The 16585-nt window shown below is 45.3% G+C and overlaps 1 protein-coding gene across 1 annotated transcript in view; it reads right to left on the bottom strand.

Annotated features, from left to right (window-relative positions):
- Nucleotides 1-1203: 1203 nt before the first annotated feature.
- Nucleotides 1204-16585, bottom strand: part of Zfyve1 (zinc finger FYVE-type containing 1) — a 62154-nt gene continuing 46772 nt past the window's right edge. Inside the window, exons 5-12 of the mRNA XM_048361962.1 lie at nucleotides 12859-12965; nucleotides 9978-10086; nucleotides 9350-9447; nucleotides 9141-9258; nucleotides 6712-6882; nucleotides 5246-5426; nucleotides 4277-4390; nucleotides 1204-2827 (exon numbers count right to left, since the gene is read on the bottom strand). Coding sequence (XP_048217919.1) covers nucleotides 2595-2827; nucleotides 4277-4390; nucleotides 5246-5426; nucleotides 6712-6882; nucleotides 9141-9258; nucleotides 9350-9447; nucleotides 9978-10086; nucleotides 12859-12965 — 1131 coding nt within the window. The 3' untranslated portion in view covers nucleotides 1204-2594. The remainder of the gene's footprint in view (nucleotides 2828-4276; nucleotides 4391-5245; nucleotides 5427-6711; nucleotides 6883-9140; nucleotides 9259-9349; nucleotides 9448-9977; nucleotides 10087-12858; nucleotides 12966-16585) is intronic.

A 16585-nucleotide genomic window follows, 5' to 3' on the forward strand; every position in this document is an offset into this window, starting at 1 on the left:
GGCCTTGCAGCAACCATCCCTAATTCTGTGGCAGGTCTGAGTACAGGATGATCACCCCTACATCCAGGAAGGTCCATGGCAATCATAAAGTTCTGTACCCTCCTGACAAACTGGTCTGGGGTATGCTGTTAGTCTACCTAATGCTGGGGAAGAAAAGAGCCTGTTAGACTAACAGAACTCACTCCAAGTCAGGTGCCAACAGCTCACACTTATCCTAGCTACTCAGGAGGAGGAGATCTGAGGATCTTGGTTCTAAGCCAGTTTGAACAGACAAATCTATGAGACTTTTTTTTTTTTTTTTGACCAGTCCTGGGCTTGGACTCAGGGCCTGAGTACTGTTCCTGGCTTCTTTTTGCTCAAGGCTAGCACTCTGCCATTTGAGCCACAGCGCCACTTCTGGCTCTATGTGGTGCTGGGGAATTGAACCCAGGGCCTCATGTATAGGAGGCAAGCACTCTTGCCACTAGGCCATATCCCCAGCCCTCTATGAGACTCTTATTCCCAGTTAACCAGCAAAAAAGCCAAAATTGAGGATGCATAGCCCAAGTGGTAGAGCACCAGCCTTAAGTGAAAAAGCCAAAGCCAAGCAAGAGCATGTGGCCCTAGTGCCACCTGCTACACTCCCAGCCTCACACCAAATGAAGGGAAAAAAAATCAGTCCAAAGCTAGGCACTGACATATACCTATTATCAGGAGGCAGAGATGAGTAGATTAATTGAAGCTCAATTTTGAGACCAACCATCTAAAACATATATGAAGCTAGGCACTAGTGGCTCATACTTATAATCCTACCTACTCAAGAGGCTGAGATCTGAGGATCACAGTTTGAAGCCAGCCCAGGCAGTAAGGTCTGTTAGACTCTTATCTCCACTAAACTACCCTTTGAGCTGTAGCTCAAATGGTAATGAACTAGCCTTGAGCAGAAAAGGTTTAAGGACTGACCATATGCCTTAAATTCAAGCCTGGCATCAAAATATATGTGGTTTTATGGTCGTAAAACCTTACTTTTCTAGAGAAAAGTCATTTGTCAAAGTAATAATGTTATTTGTCAGTAATAAAGAGCAGTGTTTCCAGTTGTCTTGACATCTGCCTCTCACTTGGCATCTGCACTGCCATGTCATTAGCTACATGTTTCCATCCACAGCAGAGATGTAAGCAAGGTGTACTGATGTAATTAAGAAGAAAGAGTCACCACAGTCCACGTTCAGCAGGAAGATTCCTTTATGATGGCGAATTTAATACACAGTTCTAGAGTAGGGCCTCAGTCACTGGAGGCAGGAAGGAGCAGGTCTAAGAAGGACCAACCCATACCAGGGCTCACATCACACAGATACTCACCCCAGGAAGGACTGCCCATGCACCTCCCCAAAGCTCCGCCCACCCACCAGTTCAGTCAAGAACTATGTAGCTGTAATTCCTTTTTTGGCCATTCAAGATAAAACTCCACCCTGATGAGAAGATTTCTGAACAACAGTCTCTGTCCAGTCATGATAGAAATGCATGTCCAAGCTCTTGATGAAGAACATTCTTTCATTTGACTTCTCTTGCAAGAACCAAAGAGAATTTTTTCTTCATGATCTGGTGAAATATTTATATATGCTTAAAAAAAAACAAAAAACAAAAACAACTAACAGTCCATTCTGTGCTCTGTTTCCCTGGAAGGTTTTCTCATGATCACCCCTCCAACAGCTAGAGAGGTTGTGTGTCTGGGAACAAAGAATAAGACACTTTAAGCAATAGATTCTAGTGTGACACTCAGAAGGTCATGGGCTCCAAGGGTGGCAGGTGCTGACGTAGGAGCAGGGCACGGCCTTCTAGGAAAGCCTAGTAAACACGGTGTCAATGATCAGGGACACTGCTGGAGAAGCCTCGGTCACCCTGATCTTTTCCTGCTATGAAGGATACCACAGCACCTGCATATGGACTTCTCCGGACCAAAGACCTGACCTCTGACCCTCCACCTACACCAGTGGGCCTGCACACGAAGCAGGGTGGTCTCTGGCTAAAACGGGCTGAAACCAAGAAATGGGCTTCAACTTCCCGGGCCCAATGGAGCTCTCTTCAGGCTGTTTCCAGCAGGAGGACCTAGGAGGCTCACTATCCAGGCAGCAAGGGGAAGGAAAAGACTAGGAGGGAGAGGCTGGCAGGGATCAGAGAGAAGCAGCTACACAGGCTCTAGATCTGGTCGGCTTTGTGCGAAGACCTGCTGCTGCCACGGCCACCTTAGCCCTGTACTGGAGACTGGGGGTTTTTTTCCACAGCCACCAGCAGCCTCAACACATCCCCAGTTCCCTTTCATTTGTATAATATACTGGTCGAGCTGTACATTGATAAGACTTAATTTTTAACTGAAATTAATGCAGCAGATTGAGGTTCATACCCCTTTGCTGTGAGCTGCTCGGTCCCCTGCCCTGAGGGGTTTGTGCCTTCGGGCCTGCCGCCAGGCTCACCCCAAGGAGGAAAAGTGGCTCCAGGATGAGGAGAGGAGAGGACACACACAACAGGTGACCGGGAGGAGGGCCTACCTCAAATGACTTCTGTTTCTAACCCTGAGAACCTAAGGAATTGTGAAGGACTCGGAGAGGGAGCTGGGGTTAAAGGTCACCGGGCTTTTTATTGCAGTTGAAGCAGACTCGGACAGGATGATCCCAGCCACGAGAGGGGACAGCCCGGCGGTCATGGGAGCACTCGTCACAGAAGCCCTGTCCGCAGGCGCGGCAGTGGTGCTTGGACAGTTTGACGCTGAACTCCTTGCGGCAGTTGTGGCAGTGCAGGATCTCGTGGTCAGGAACCCAGTAGGCTGGCCTGGCTGCATCCTTCACCAGGCCTGAGGTGGGGAGAACCACGATGGTGAGGACCCTCAAACCCAGGCTGGCAAGAGGGCATCCTCAGACACTGACTTGTGCACCCAGAACCACCAAAAGTGCTTTCCAAAATTGCAGGCCATGCAGATGACACTCTCGGGCTGGGCGGAGGCACTGACAGTTACACACACCTACTAAGTTCTTCAGGTAACCCTAATGCACAGCTGCACCAAGACCCACTGGAGTAACTACAAAGAAGTCTGCCCTGGAGTGAGACAAAGCTTCCCCATACCACAGCTCTGCTGAGCACTAGCGAACGAGCAGCTGCAGGATTAGAAGCAATTACTGCACCGCCCAGGGGTTTACTCACTTTTAACCCCCTCCAAGACATATGAAGATGACAAGAAATAATGTGTCTAACACTGTGGCCTGGCAGATCTTGGCAAGTGAGCCCAGATGCTCCCTCACTCACATGCAGAGGTAGCCTGCTATGTGCCAAAAACCAGCCCTTGCCCTGCCAGGCCCCTCTGAACTTCATGGCAGGGCAAATCCACCTATTCCTATACCCTGGAGTTAAAAGCTCATCATTTCATTTTGTGAGCTATCTGATCCAAACCTCTTTTTAATCACCCACCTGGAGACTGGTTTCTTCTCTACAGTATACTAGACTATTGCCAGGCCTAGCTAACCCTAATGATTAAGCCTCATTTGTCTGTTGGTTTCCTAACCAATGGCTTTCCTTTTCCAAAAGTTTTACGCTCACATCTGCAGCTGGGGGTGCAACCTTACATGTTAAACTCACAACAAAAAACAGGTACAAGTTCTTTGACATGATTCCCATCTGTGACACCCCTGCTCCCTCCCATCCTAAATCTAGGCAGACTCAGTGACTGCAACAGACTACAGGAGACTTGCCAATTTACAAGCCTGGATTCTAAAAAGACTGGCATTGTCTACTTTCTGTTTCTCTGTGGAAATATAAGCTCCTGAAGCCTTCAACCACCACTGACATCCAACTACCACTGAAGACAGCATGTGGAGAGGCCCAGAGAGTATATGGACAGGAAGACAGGGCTCTACTGCCCACCTTCCAACTGTCCCGTGGGGGAAACCTGACAGATGCCATCCTAGGAAATCAGATAGGAACTCCAGGCAATGCTACTGGGAGCTGACTGACTACCTTTCCTGACTTCTAGACTCACATACTTGTAAGGCATAAAATGGTGGTGGAGAGGCCTTTACATTTCAAAATAGTTTGTGAAGCAGAAGTAGATGATAGAAGAGGATGGCCTCCAGGAATAAACTGGAAGCTACTATGGGATTCAGCAGAAACAAACAAACGTAAAATTTTAATTGACTCCTTACTGCCCAACTCAATCTAGGTGAGCAAGCCTCTGTGAACACAGCCCGGAGCACCCGGAAACCCTTCATCCCCCACACACTATTCCCAAGAGAGGCAATAGCAGGCCCACCTAGTGGTATGTCAATGGCGGTCACCACGGCTCCCAGAGTGTTCTGCACCGCCTCGCCCACCTTCCGAGCGATCAGTGTTCCACCTTCATCATCTGCCTGTGCCTCAGTAACATCTGTGGAAATAAGGAAGACAGGAAAAGCTGTTGCCTCTTAGTCATTTCCCATATGGGAAACTTAGGGTCACAGCATGATACTTCTGGATTCTACTTCCTAGACCACTATGCTGTCCTGAAATGTTTGTTCTGCAATTTCAGCCAGGCCCTGAAATTGGGTGGAATCTGCTGTCCTTTACCCCCTATCTTCTGGAACTATTTTGTAAGATTCTTTCAAATTCACCAAGAGAGATTCTGAAGCAAGGCACCAGTGGCTCAGACCTGTAATCCTAGCTTACTTAGAAGGCTGAGATCTGAGGATCATGGCTCGAAGCTGGCTGGCAGGCAAGTCTGTGAGATTTCTCCAATTAATCACCAAAAACGCTGAAAGGAGAATCATGGCTCAAATGGCAGAGTGCTAGCTTTGAGCAATAAAGCTCAGGGACAGAGCCCATAACCTGAGTTCAAGACCCAGGTCCAGCATCAAAAACCAACAAAGAAAAAAAGAGGGAGGAAGAGAAAGAAGTGGGGAGGGGTCCTGAGAGAATGGCCCAGATCCTTCCCAGGATAGGGACTCAGGCTGGTGATGAACTGCAGGCTTTCCAGAACTCAATGGCTATGTGTACATTCCGTCCCTCAAAGGCACCTCCACAGCCCAGGCCCAGCCCAGTCCCAAGAGGAACAGCACCTGCATGCAGACTTGCTGACAAAGAGCTTAGAGGATGACCAGTCCTACCAGAGGAACAACTGCCCTTGGGAACATGATGTGATCAGGAGCAGGGGTGTTATAGTGGCCGTCCAGTTCCCCACTCGCACACAGTGAATGAAAAGGAGGGTGGTTCCCCCTCCACCCTTGCAGCTCCTGCCCCACGTTACCTAACTGGACATTCCTGGCATCGTAGCAGTTGTCACACACCCGTACAGGTGCAGGCCCCCAGCCCCGCTCAGGCACTGGCCGGGTCTTGGATGAGCAGCTGTCGCAGAAGCCCTCCCCACAGGCCCGGCAGTGATGCTTGGTGTCGTTGTCTTTAAAGGATGTCGCACATTTGTTGCAGCTCTGTTTCAAGCCCAAAATAAGACATGTCTGCTCAACTGAGAAAAGCCAACATGATCCAAAAACAACCAGAAACTCCTGGAAGTAGGTTTTAGCTTCTTCAGACTTTCTGGTAATAAGAGTGATGTGAGTGTGGAAAGAGGGGCAAGGTTTCAGGGCTGAAGTCAGGTGCACAGTGTGGTGTCCTAGAGAGTTATGGATCAAGCTAAATAAAGATGACCCTAAATGAGTCTTAGAAGGATCTTTTCTCCAGCTCCAGTACCCACAGCCCTGAATATCTGACTAATACTAACTGACCCTCACAGTTAAGGAAACTAGAACCCACCACAAGGGAAAACGCGTGGAAAGCTGAGCATGGTGCCTCAAACCTGAAATCCTAGCTACTTGGAAAGATATTGAGGGATCAGGATTCAAATGCAGCCCAATCAAAACATGAATGTTCCTAAGTCTCCATCGTGACCCAGGTTGGGTACCATGGTGTATGGGGAAAGCACAATGGCTGGATGCTGTAGCACATACCCGCCATCCCGTGACACAGGGAAGCAAAACAAGGAAGATCACAGGCAAGGACAACCCAGCCTCAAAAGAAGACGATCTTGAAAATAACCAACCTAATCCAGTGTACACTACTATGTGGAAAAATGAACTATGCAACTTGTAGGCAGGGATGGGAGTGGGAAAGTGGGGCAACGCAAAGGAAGGGGTAACTATAAAAAAACCCAACAACAACAAAAAAGAAATGTAGGGGCTGGGAATGTGGCTTAGTGGTAGTGTGCTTGCCTAGTATGCATCAAGGCCTGGGTTCGATTCTTTAGCACCACATAAACAGGAAAAACCAGAAGTGGCGCTGTGGCTCAAGTGGTGCTTGGGCAAAAAGAAGGCAGGGACAGTGCCCCGACCTTGAGTTCAAGCTCCAGGACTGGCCAAAAAAAGAGAAATGTACAACACCTTAATAACAATCAATGAAATTACATATTTTTAATAAAAATAACCAGCCCAAAAAGGGGGTGGTGGGCTGGTTCAAGTGATGGAATATCTGCTCTGAAATAAAAATCCCAGTCCCCTCCCTCCTCTGGGACAAAAAGAGAGAGAGAGAGAGAGAGGAAAAACAAAAGGAAAGCCATGAGCAAAGAGGTACTTAGCTGCCTCAAGGTTTCTCTTTTCTATGCTCTCAGAGCCAACTAATTGCACTGAGGAAAAAATTTTGCACTTCCCTACTGAACTACCTTAGCAGGCATAAGCCAGATGGGCTGTACCAGAGACACAGGGGTATCTGGGCATATCATACCAGGATCTGGGAATTGGGTCTCCAATAGGCCGGAGCAATCTGATCTGTCAGCCAGGAAGTCACAGCCTTGGTGGGCCCAAGGCTGAGCTCAGACACAGACTGAGCCATAAAGTTCATCCCATCCAATAAGCGCTGGGCAGCATTGTTGTTGTCCTTCAGAAACGCATCTGTCTGAAAAGAAAATGAAGGTTCCATCACACTCTGAACTAGAGGAGAAAAAGGATGGAGAGGAAAGGGGTATCTAGTAGCCAACACACAACTCTAAACTCCCTGGCAAGGGAAAATGAAGACAGACCAGAAAGCTTTCTGGCCTGTGGGCAGTACAGTATGTAATCGGTCAGCACTGACTAACCAAGGTTACCGCAAGATTTAATTGGTGGGCAGCTGTTCAATTCAGACTAACTTTTCCCTACAATATAAAAAGTCATAGCTCCTCTTCCTATTCCAGGCTCAGTTAAGAACCCTTTCCCTGTAGTAGTTCTTCTACTACCTGATTATCTCTAGGAATTTGATTTCTGTGAGTATAATAGCTATTATGGGTTTGACCCTGCTAGACCAAACTTTCTGAGAACAATGATTTCTTTTTTCCAAAGAATCTAGCACAATTCAGAGCACATAATCCTTAAAAAACATGTGTTGAAATGAAGGTTAGATGGATCAAAAGCAAAGTACTCTCTTAATCTCAAAGAACTATAAGGAATATAACCAAGGAATCAACTATTACACTGTGTTTTGCTGGAACAGAAAAAACTCTCACCAAGTATGAAGTGATTTTTTTTTTTTTCAAGACAGAGCCTTGCCATATTCCCAGTTTGCTTTCAAACTTCTGGGCTCCTGCTATCTCAGCTTCTTGAGAAACTGGGACTACAAGTACCCAATGTCATACTAAGTGTTAACAGTGATTGGATACAGAATCAAGTTACCAAATAAACCACTGCTTCCTAAACAGATGTGTTTTTTTCTGACATCTTGAATTCAAAAGTCAAAATGAAAGACTAGTATTTAAGGCTCTATAAAAAATCTCACTTCTTACTCAGGAGTGGTGATACATACTATAATCCAAAACACTTCTTAGAAAAAACTTTAACAGGAGGCTGGGAATGTGGCTTAGTGGTAGAGTGCTTGCCTAGCATACACGAAGCCCTGGGTTCGATTCCTCAGTACCACATATATAGAAAAGGCCAGAAGTAGCACTGTGGCTCAAGAGGTAGAGTGCTAGCTTTGAGCAAAAGGAAGCTCAGAGACAGTGCCCAAGCCCTGAGTCCAAACTGCAGGACTGGCAAAAAACAAAACAAAAAAAACTTTAATAAAATTTCCCGGGGGGCGGGAGGGAAGGGATACTTTCTTACATGAATATGGTCACTAAAGTATTCTCCTTGAAAGTCAAATAAAATCATAAATAGTATAAATTTTGTCTAAAGATAAATGGTGAACCAAACTATAGCACTGGACAGGATAAACTGTTATGAGGAAAAAGCAGAAAAACAGCACATGAAATACCTAACAGCCAGACAGGGTGGGGGGTTTCTGTTGTCCCAAATACTAGGGGACACTGAGACAGGAAGATCACTGAAGTCTAGAAGTTCAAGGCCAGCCACAGTATTTGAGACAATAGATGGACATCATTTGATTTTTTAATTCAATGTATTGGAACAACAGATTTGTTTAGGAAGCAGTGTTTATTTGGTAGTTTCATTCTGTATTTGATTTGATTACTTGTAATCGCAGTATCTCAGGACGTCTATAATAATCCCACTTCTTAGCCAGGGTTGGTGGTACCATACTTATAATCCCAGCACTTCGGAGCAGAGAAGGGATGATTGTACATTTGAAACCTCATCTCAAAATATATAAAGAAAGAATAAATATGTCAATTGTAACTATATCTGTAAAAATGTATGTATATGAAAAATGAGTGAGGAGGACATGGAAAAAATGTTTTATTTGGCAATGGAGAATAGCAGGTTAATTTTTAGCATATTTCATTTAAAGTTGTGTTCCAATTATGTACACAAGAAGAAATAAAGGACTGGCATAGGAAAGGCTTCCAGACCATTTTTATTGTTATTTTGGTATTAGGGTTTAAACTCAAAGCCTACGTGCTGTCCTTTAGCTTTTTTACTAGCTGGTACCCTATCACTTGAGCCACAGATCCATTTCTGGCTTTTCTGTGTGGTTAATTGGAGATAAGGGTCTCATAAAACTTTTCTACCTACTCCGACTTGGAACTATGACTCAAATCTCAGCATCCTGAGTATAGCTGGGATTATAGGCATCAGCCACTCAGCACTCATCCCAGACTATTTTTAAAGCACCCGATGAAATTCATGGCACATTTTCCTTCTAAACAAGCTCCACCTATCCCTACACTCCAATAACTGAATGGTCCAGAGAAAGGAGGAGGAAAAACCAATGGAACAGGTTCTTACTCCAGGCCACACATGCACAATCTCTGTTCGCACCACCGTGTCCACAGGATCTTGGTTGCCAAACCAGTACTGTCGACTCCGATAGACCACACCACAGTTTGGACATTCAATTACATACCTACAAGAGAGACGAATCAGTGGTGTTTCTCAGCCAGATGCTGGGGAGACAAACCTCAACGTACCTGGTTTAGCTCTGTTGTTAAACTTACCCAGACCAGGCATATTTTGCAAGACCCATCCAGGGAGAGTCAGTAGAAGCAGATGTTTTTGGCACCACACTGACTTCCTTGCCCCTCTCATAGCAGGCCTGAAACATGGAATACTCTGCCAGTTTGTTCTAGACCCCAAAGCCTTTTCATATCCTTCAGCCCCAGAAACCACATCAACTGAAGTGGGGGGGGGGGGGTGTCTGCACCCTGATTTCAGCACCTCAAGAGAAAGTTGATTTCTTTAAAGAAGCCAGTGAAGCCTGCATAATACTGAACTATATATATGGCAGCCCAGGCCTCAAAACCAAGCTCAAAATTATACTACTGTAACACACACAGGAGAAACTCATCAAAACCAGCTTCCTGAAAAGCACTTCTGGGAGGAAAAGTGAATGGTCCATGTATATGACCCTTACATATGAGCTCAACAGAAGTTGTTTTAATAAACCAAAGGGGCCACGACAATGATGACATGTGAGTTCTTGTGGTTAGAGCTGAGAAGTTCCAAGTATTCAATTTGAATGCTAATACTTTAGGGTGTTACAAAGGGTAGCCCAAGACAGCCCTCTCAATAAAAGCACATCTAACAAGCGGGCTGCCAAAGGAAGTAGAGGTGCAAAAGACTCACCTTGCATGTATAAACCCGGTTGTCATACTGGTGGGAGTATCTGCAGCGGCTCTTAGCTTCATGAGGCACTCCTTCCTTCCCATGATTCATGCTGTTTTTACAGCCAGCCCTGAGGGAAGCCCAAAAGTGACAATGAGATGACTAGGGGGCCAGTGTCACTTGCCCAGAAAAATTTGATCCTGAGCCAGGCACAGGCCTGAAACCAGACCTGGGAATTAACTGGGCTTTGATGCTGAGTACAAACAGCATTTCACCCATATGTTCCTGTCTGACTGCTATAATCAACAGCATAGCAGAAGCAGAACAACTTACCTTGTAAGGGGAAAAAGCAAAAGGGAATCTATTGCAAAATCAACATGGAAGAGTCAAAAGACACCAACATAACCAGAGATGAAATCTGAACACAGCTGCATGCCGGTGGCTCATGCCTGTAAACTTACCTACTTAAGGCTGAGATCTGATGATCCTGGTTCAAAGCTAGCCTGGGCAGAAAAATCCTTGATACTCTTTTGTCTCTAATGAACTACTAAAAAGCCAGAAGTGGAGTTGTGTTTAAGTGGCATAGAACCAGCCTTCAGTAAAAAAAGCTGAGGGGCAGCACCCAAGACCTGAGTTCAAGCCTAATACTTGAAGAGATCTTAAGAAACTAAAAATCCAAAATGGCTACGAGGTAAAATTAAGTCAAGTACTAGTGGCTCACTCCCATAATCATAGCTACTCAAAGAGGACTGTGATTCAAAGCCAGCCCAAGAAGAAAAGTCCATGAGATTCTTATCTCCAATTAACTATCAAAAGCAGGAAGTGGAACTGTGGATCAAGTGGTAGAGTTAGCCTTGAGCAAAAAAAAAAAAAAAAAAAAAAAAAACTCAGGGAAAGTGCCTAAGCCCTGTGTTCAAGCCCCAGGATTGTTAGCACACTCCCCCATCCCCCCCAAAAAGGAAAATTAAGCTAGAAGAGGCTGCAAAAATGCTAAACAAAAACTAACTCCCTTGGGGCTGGGGATATAGCCTAGTGGCAAGAATGCCTGCCTCGGATACACGAGGCCCTAGGTTCGATTCCCCAGCACCACATATACAGAAAATGGCCAGAAGCGGCGCTGTGGCTCAAGTGGCAGAGTGCTAGCCTTGAGCTGGAAGAAGCCAGGGACAGTGCTCAGGCCCTGAGTCCAAGGCCCAGGACTGGCCAAAAAAAAAAAAAAACTAACTCCCTGAGCTGGGAATGTGGCCTAGTGGTACCCTGGGTTCCTCAGCACCACATACACAGAGAAAGCCCAAAGTGGCACTGTGGCTCAAGAGGTAGAATTCTAGCCTTGAGCAAAAAGAAGCCAGGGACAGTGCTTAGGTCTTGAATCCCAGGTACCGGAACTGGCAAAAAAAAACCTCCAAAAACTTGGCAACATATTAAAGGATAGCCTACACTAAATAAGAAAAAGTCAGATGAACAGTGAACTCAGCCATCCTGATGAGACAAAACAGAGATCAGAACTGGAGAAACTCACTGTGATAGTAGAGAAAACTTTGGAAACCCTGCTGAAGCTCAGTTAGAACTGAAAAGTGACAGCCCAACAGTATTTAAGCCCCTCATTCTGGGTTCATGGGGTCAGCAAAAAGGAAGGTAAATCATGCTGGAAACTAACATTCCATTCCTCTTCCCAAGCTGGTCTCCAAGGTCATCCTTAGATCTCCCTAGTCCACACTGTAAAATCCAAAAGCCTTTTTAGTTTTAGTACCAGCAAGCCACCTACAGGCTTCAGTGCCAAAGGCCATTTGTAACAAGGGTGACAGGACAAAGGCAGTGGTCCTGATGTGGATGAAAACAACTCAAGTCAAGGAGACTGAGGGAGTGTTTGCAGGACAGGAGGACTACAATCTGACCTTGATTCTGCCTTTAAATCCCTGGGACCCAACAGACAAGTCAGACTGTAACTTAATAGCTATCAACAGCTTAAACTAATACAGTAATCCTTAAGGTGTGGTTCTGACAAGCAACACCAGAGCATCATTTGGGAATTTGTCAAAATTACAAAATCTTAGGCACTTCCCTCAGGCCTACTAAATGAGGAAATTTGGGTGAAGGGCAAAAAAAATCTGTTTAACACACTCTCAGTTTCTCTGGTACACACTCAAATCTGAGAATCACCCCTCTGATCCCTCTATAACAAAGTGGAGTCAAGTCAAGAGCACTGTGTCACCTTCAGGCATGTTCAAGACAAATAAACATCTCAGGCCCCGCCCAGACCTGCAGATTTAAAATCCCTGTGCTAACACCCAAAGCTGAAGTTTATCAAATTCTACCTTAACATTCTCAGTCTAAGCTACATAACTGAATCATCTGAGTAGCCTTTGAAATATAGCAATGCTAAAGCCACACCCCAGATCCTTTAAATAGGAATCTCTTGGGAGTTGGGGCCTTGGCCTCAGTTGTTCCCTGGAAAATGTCTTCCAAGCATTTGTCTGCATAATGGAAGAAATTACCTACAATCAATACCTACACCACAGTGCTCTGACTATTAGCTGAAAAAACAGGATACTCTGAATAAATGATCAAAAACCGTGGCTAAACAGAAAGAAAAGCAGGCAAACTAAGGTCTACCCAAACTGAAAACAAGTCAACTTCACTTCCACACTGTAGGTTAACATCTTCAAGGGATCCTTCATAACCATGTACCCCTGAAGCCCTGGCTAATTCAAAGTGTAGTCCCTGGACCACCAGGATCACCTGGGAACTGGTCAGCAGTGCACCTGCTGGGCCTCACCTCCATCACTGCAATACAAACCTGTACTTTACCCAGACCCCAGGTGACTGGCCTGCACACCAATCTGTAAGTACCACTCAGCCTCTAGTTCCAAGGTGGGCAATGGGCAGGGCTAGCCTCACTTACCCACAACTGAGGCACAGGGAGGAGCAGGTGAAGTACTCATCTGGAAAAAAGGAGCTGTGCGCCATCTGGTCATCAGGGATCACACCGTTGAAGCGGTCACTCAGTGCCTGCCGAGGAGAGAAGGTGGCAACATGAAGGCCCTCAGCAGACAGTCTGTGCTTTGTCGCTTTCCTCTCCTGCCTTCCTAGGCTCCTCACTGCTATAGCATATTTCTTACAAGCACCACCATGGAAAAGGGACTCCAGTAACTTCTGCTCATTGCCTTTGACCTTGACCCAACTTGTGCCAACCCTCACCACAGAAAACCTTGGAAAGAACCAACCCATTGCCCAAGAGGTCAAAAGTAAGCAAAATAACTGCTCTTTCCTAATGCCTTGGAGGTTATAAACATCTCACACACTATTTTATTCAAGATCATCACAAATTTTATCTATGAAGCAAGATCAAAACACTGAGCTTCCGGAGGACAGGAGCCAAGAAGTGAGCTGGAAGTTTCCTGGGCTTCTGTCCCAGTCCACTTGGACTTCAGTGGACCAAAGAACTATCTCAACACAGAAATGCATCAGCCAATAAAACAGGGAAGTCACCACAGTGTTCCAGTCATTTATCAACAATAATACTAACCTAAAAGATGACAAATGGCCAAAATAAATGCCAGAAAGAAAGATAAAGAGAAGCCAATTGAAAACTCCCTGTTTGAAGGTAGGTTCCATTTCTAATCCTGTTTCCACTCCCTACTTTATATTCAAAGTATTTTCAAGCTAATTATAGAGATGGGCTTTCCAGGCTTTAAGAATGACTCAATGCATTGCTAGTCAGAGTTCCTGTCAGTGCCTGAATCTAAAGCAGCCAAACACTAGGCAGGAGAGGAGAAGGGAAAGAAGCCTAAACCCAAGGGACAAGATGGCACCTCCTGGCTGGGGATATGGCCTAGTGGCAAGAGAGATTGCCTCATATACATGAGGCCCTGGGTTCGATTCCCCAGCACCACATATACAGAAAACGGCCAGAAGTGGTGCTGTGGCTCAAGTGGCAGAGTGCTAGCCTTGAGCAAAAGAAGCCAGGGACAGTGCTCAGGCCCTGAGTCCAGTCCCCAAGACTGGCCAAAAAAAAAAAAAAAAGATGGCACCACCTTGAGTGAAAGGAAAGAAGAAATTTTAAGATGTAAAAGTACAGGTTAGATTTTAAACTCAAGCCATGAAAAATTTCAGTAAGAATTTCCTTAGGGTTTCTTCCCTATGCCAGACATATAGCTCAGTGGTAGAGTACTTGCCTAGCATGCAAAGGCCCTGAGTTAAGTCCCAGCACTACAAAAGTATAATAACACAGCTTCCTTTTTCTTTTGCAATGAAGTAGTATCAAACCTGGGAAACCTAGTGGTTCCGCCCCCCAATCCTAGCTACTCAGGATGCTGAGATCTGAGGTTTGTGGTTTGGAGCCAGCCCAGGCAGGAAAGTCTGTGAGACACCTATTTCCAATTAAGAACCAGAAAACTGGGCTGGGAATATGGCCTAGTGGCAAGAGCGCTTGCCTCCTACACATGAAGCTCTGGGTTTGATTCCCCAGCACCACATATATGAAAAACAGCCAGGAGGGGCGCTGTGGCTCAGGTGGCAGAGTGCTAGCCTTGAGCCGGAAGAAGCCAGGGATGGTGCTCAGGCCCCTGAGTCCAAGGCCCAGAACTGGCCAAAAAAAAAACAAAAACAAAAACAAAAAAAACAGAAAACTGGAAGTAGCACTGTGGCTCAAAGTGGTAGTGCTAGCCTTGAGTGGAAAAAGCTCAGGGACAGTGCCCAGGCCCTGAGTTCAAGCCTCACAATTGACCATAAAAAGAAAAGAAAACACAAGGGCCTACCTACAAAGACATGTAATATCCATATTGAGCCAGGCCAAGTATAAGACACAAGTAGAAAGGCAAGGCTCATGCACATCACACCTATTAGTAACACCTGAGCAAGAAGCAATCCTTGACTACAACCAATAAAGCAACCGCCTCACAGGTAACTCCTGTTCTCCTTGACAATAAATCTATAAAGAGAAACTTCGCAGAAACATTACAAGTTGAATAAGTTTATGAATATACTTATGAATAATAATGGGAAACAGTGCATGTAGAATCACTCACTAGCACATATATCATGCTCTGTTCCACCTGGATATATGATCCATCTCTCACGGAGCTTCTTTGCTCTCATCCACTGAAGCCTTACCTACCCACTTGGGACTACACCCACTGCCAGCTCTGAAGTCCCCTCTCTGAACTCACCACCCGAGTTAGATACTGAGTTAGTAAGGAATACAATGCCATGGATCAATTTATATATTTTACCTTCCAGGCCATATCACAGACACTATGAAATGTCTCCAAACCTTTGTATCATCCTCCAAATCCTTCCATAGGTCTTCACAGATACTCAACCAGGACTTTTAGAATTACATGTCCCAGCACCTAAGCCCCCTACTTGAACACCATTCCCTACTTCTCCCCAGGCCCTCTCATCTTTCAGGCTAACTACTAATTGGTCTAATTACTGACACTTTTAATGCTGCAATAACTCTGCATAACTCTGCTGCATAACTCTGGGATTACTTAGTTAGAAAACAGACAAATATCTAATACATTAATTCACCAGAAGATTTGCAAAAGTTATTTTTATACTTAAAAAAAAAAGCTGAAGCTGAGCACTGGTGGCTCACGCCTGTAATCCTAGCTAGTCAGGAGGCTAAGATCTAAGGATTATGGTTCAAAGCCAGCCCAAGCAGAAAAGAGACATCTCTAACCACTCAAAAGCCAAAAATGGATCTGTGGCTCAAAGTGGTAGAGTGCTTGCCTTGAGCAAAAGAGCTCAGGGAAAGAGGGAAGGAGGGAAAGGAAAAAAGGAAAGGAGGAAAAAAGTGAGACTTATGAAGCCAGCTTGTAGTTGGCAGCTCTGCACTCTGTGCTTCTGTTTCCTTATCTATGGAAGAGGCACACAGCACACTGCTGGTATCCTCCTCAGTAGGTCTCTTCAGACCATTGTATCACAAGAATCAAAGGAGGCTAGCCATGCACAGCACTTGGCTATACAGGGAGCATACAGAAAATTGTTGGCTGCTGTGATTAGTGTCATTGTTACTCTGGGCAGTTCACTCATCTTCAGAAATGATGGCACTGAAGGTGGGAAATCAGCTGTATGGGCTGGGATTGTGGCATAGTGGTAGAGTGCTTGCCTAGTATGCTCATATGAAGCCCTGGGTTCGATTCCTCAGTACCACATAAACAGAAAAGTCCAGAAGTGACGCTGTGGCTCAAGTAGTAGAGTGCTAGCCTTGAGCAAAGGAAACTCAGGGACAGTGCCCTGAGTTCAAGCCGCAGGACTGCCAAAAAAGAAAAGAAAGAAGGAAAGAAGTATCAGCTGTAGGAAGATGCTTATGCATCTAATGACAGAGAAAATAAGAAAACAAATAACTAAGGAGTATAGAAGCTACTATAGATGATATGGAGACCAAATAACGTGTTTTTTTTGTCCCTGAAATTTACTTTTAATACTTATTTTCCTGAGTGCAAATATCAAGTTTTAACATAAATTCAATAATGAGATCAATTCGAAGAAAAGCTGCCTCAAGTGAATATAAACTTGTAGCTCAATAATGCTGTTCTAATCCCAAAGGCCCAGGTCAATTCTCTGGAAGTTCTTCAGTGAAGTGGGAGCATTTCAAAGTATCTTAGGGCCTGACATGGCCAGTC

Source organism: Perognathus longimembris, chromosome 14 (assembly GCF_023159225.1).
Source record: "Perognathus longimembris pacificus isolate PPM17 chromosome 14, ASM2315922v1, whole genome shotgun sequence".
Lineage (NCBI taxonomy): Eukaryota > Metazoa > Chordata > Mammalia > Rodentia > Heteromyidae > Perognathus > Perognathus longimembris.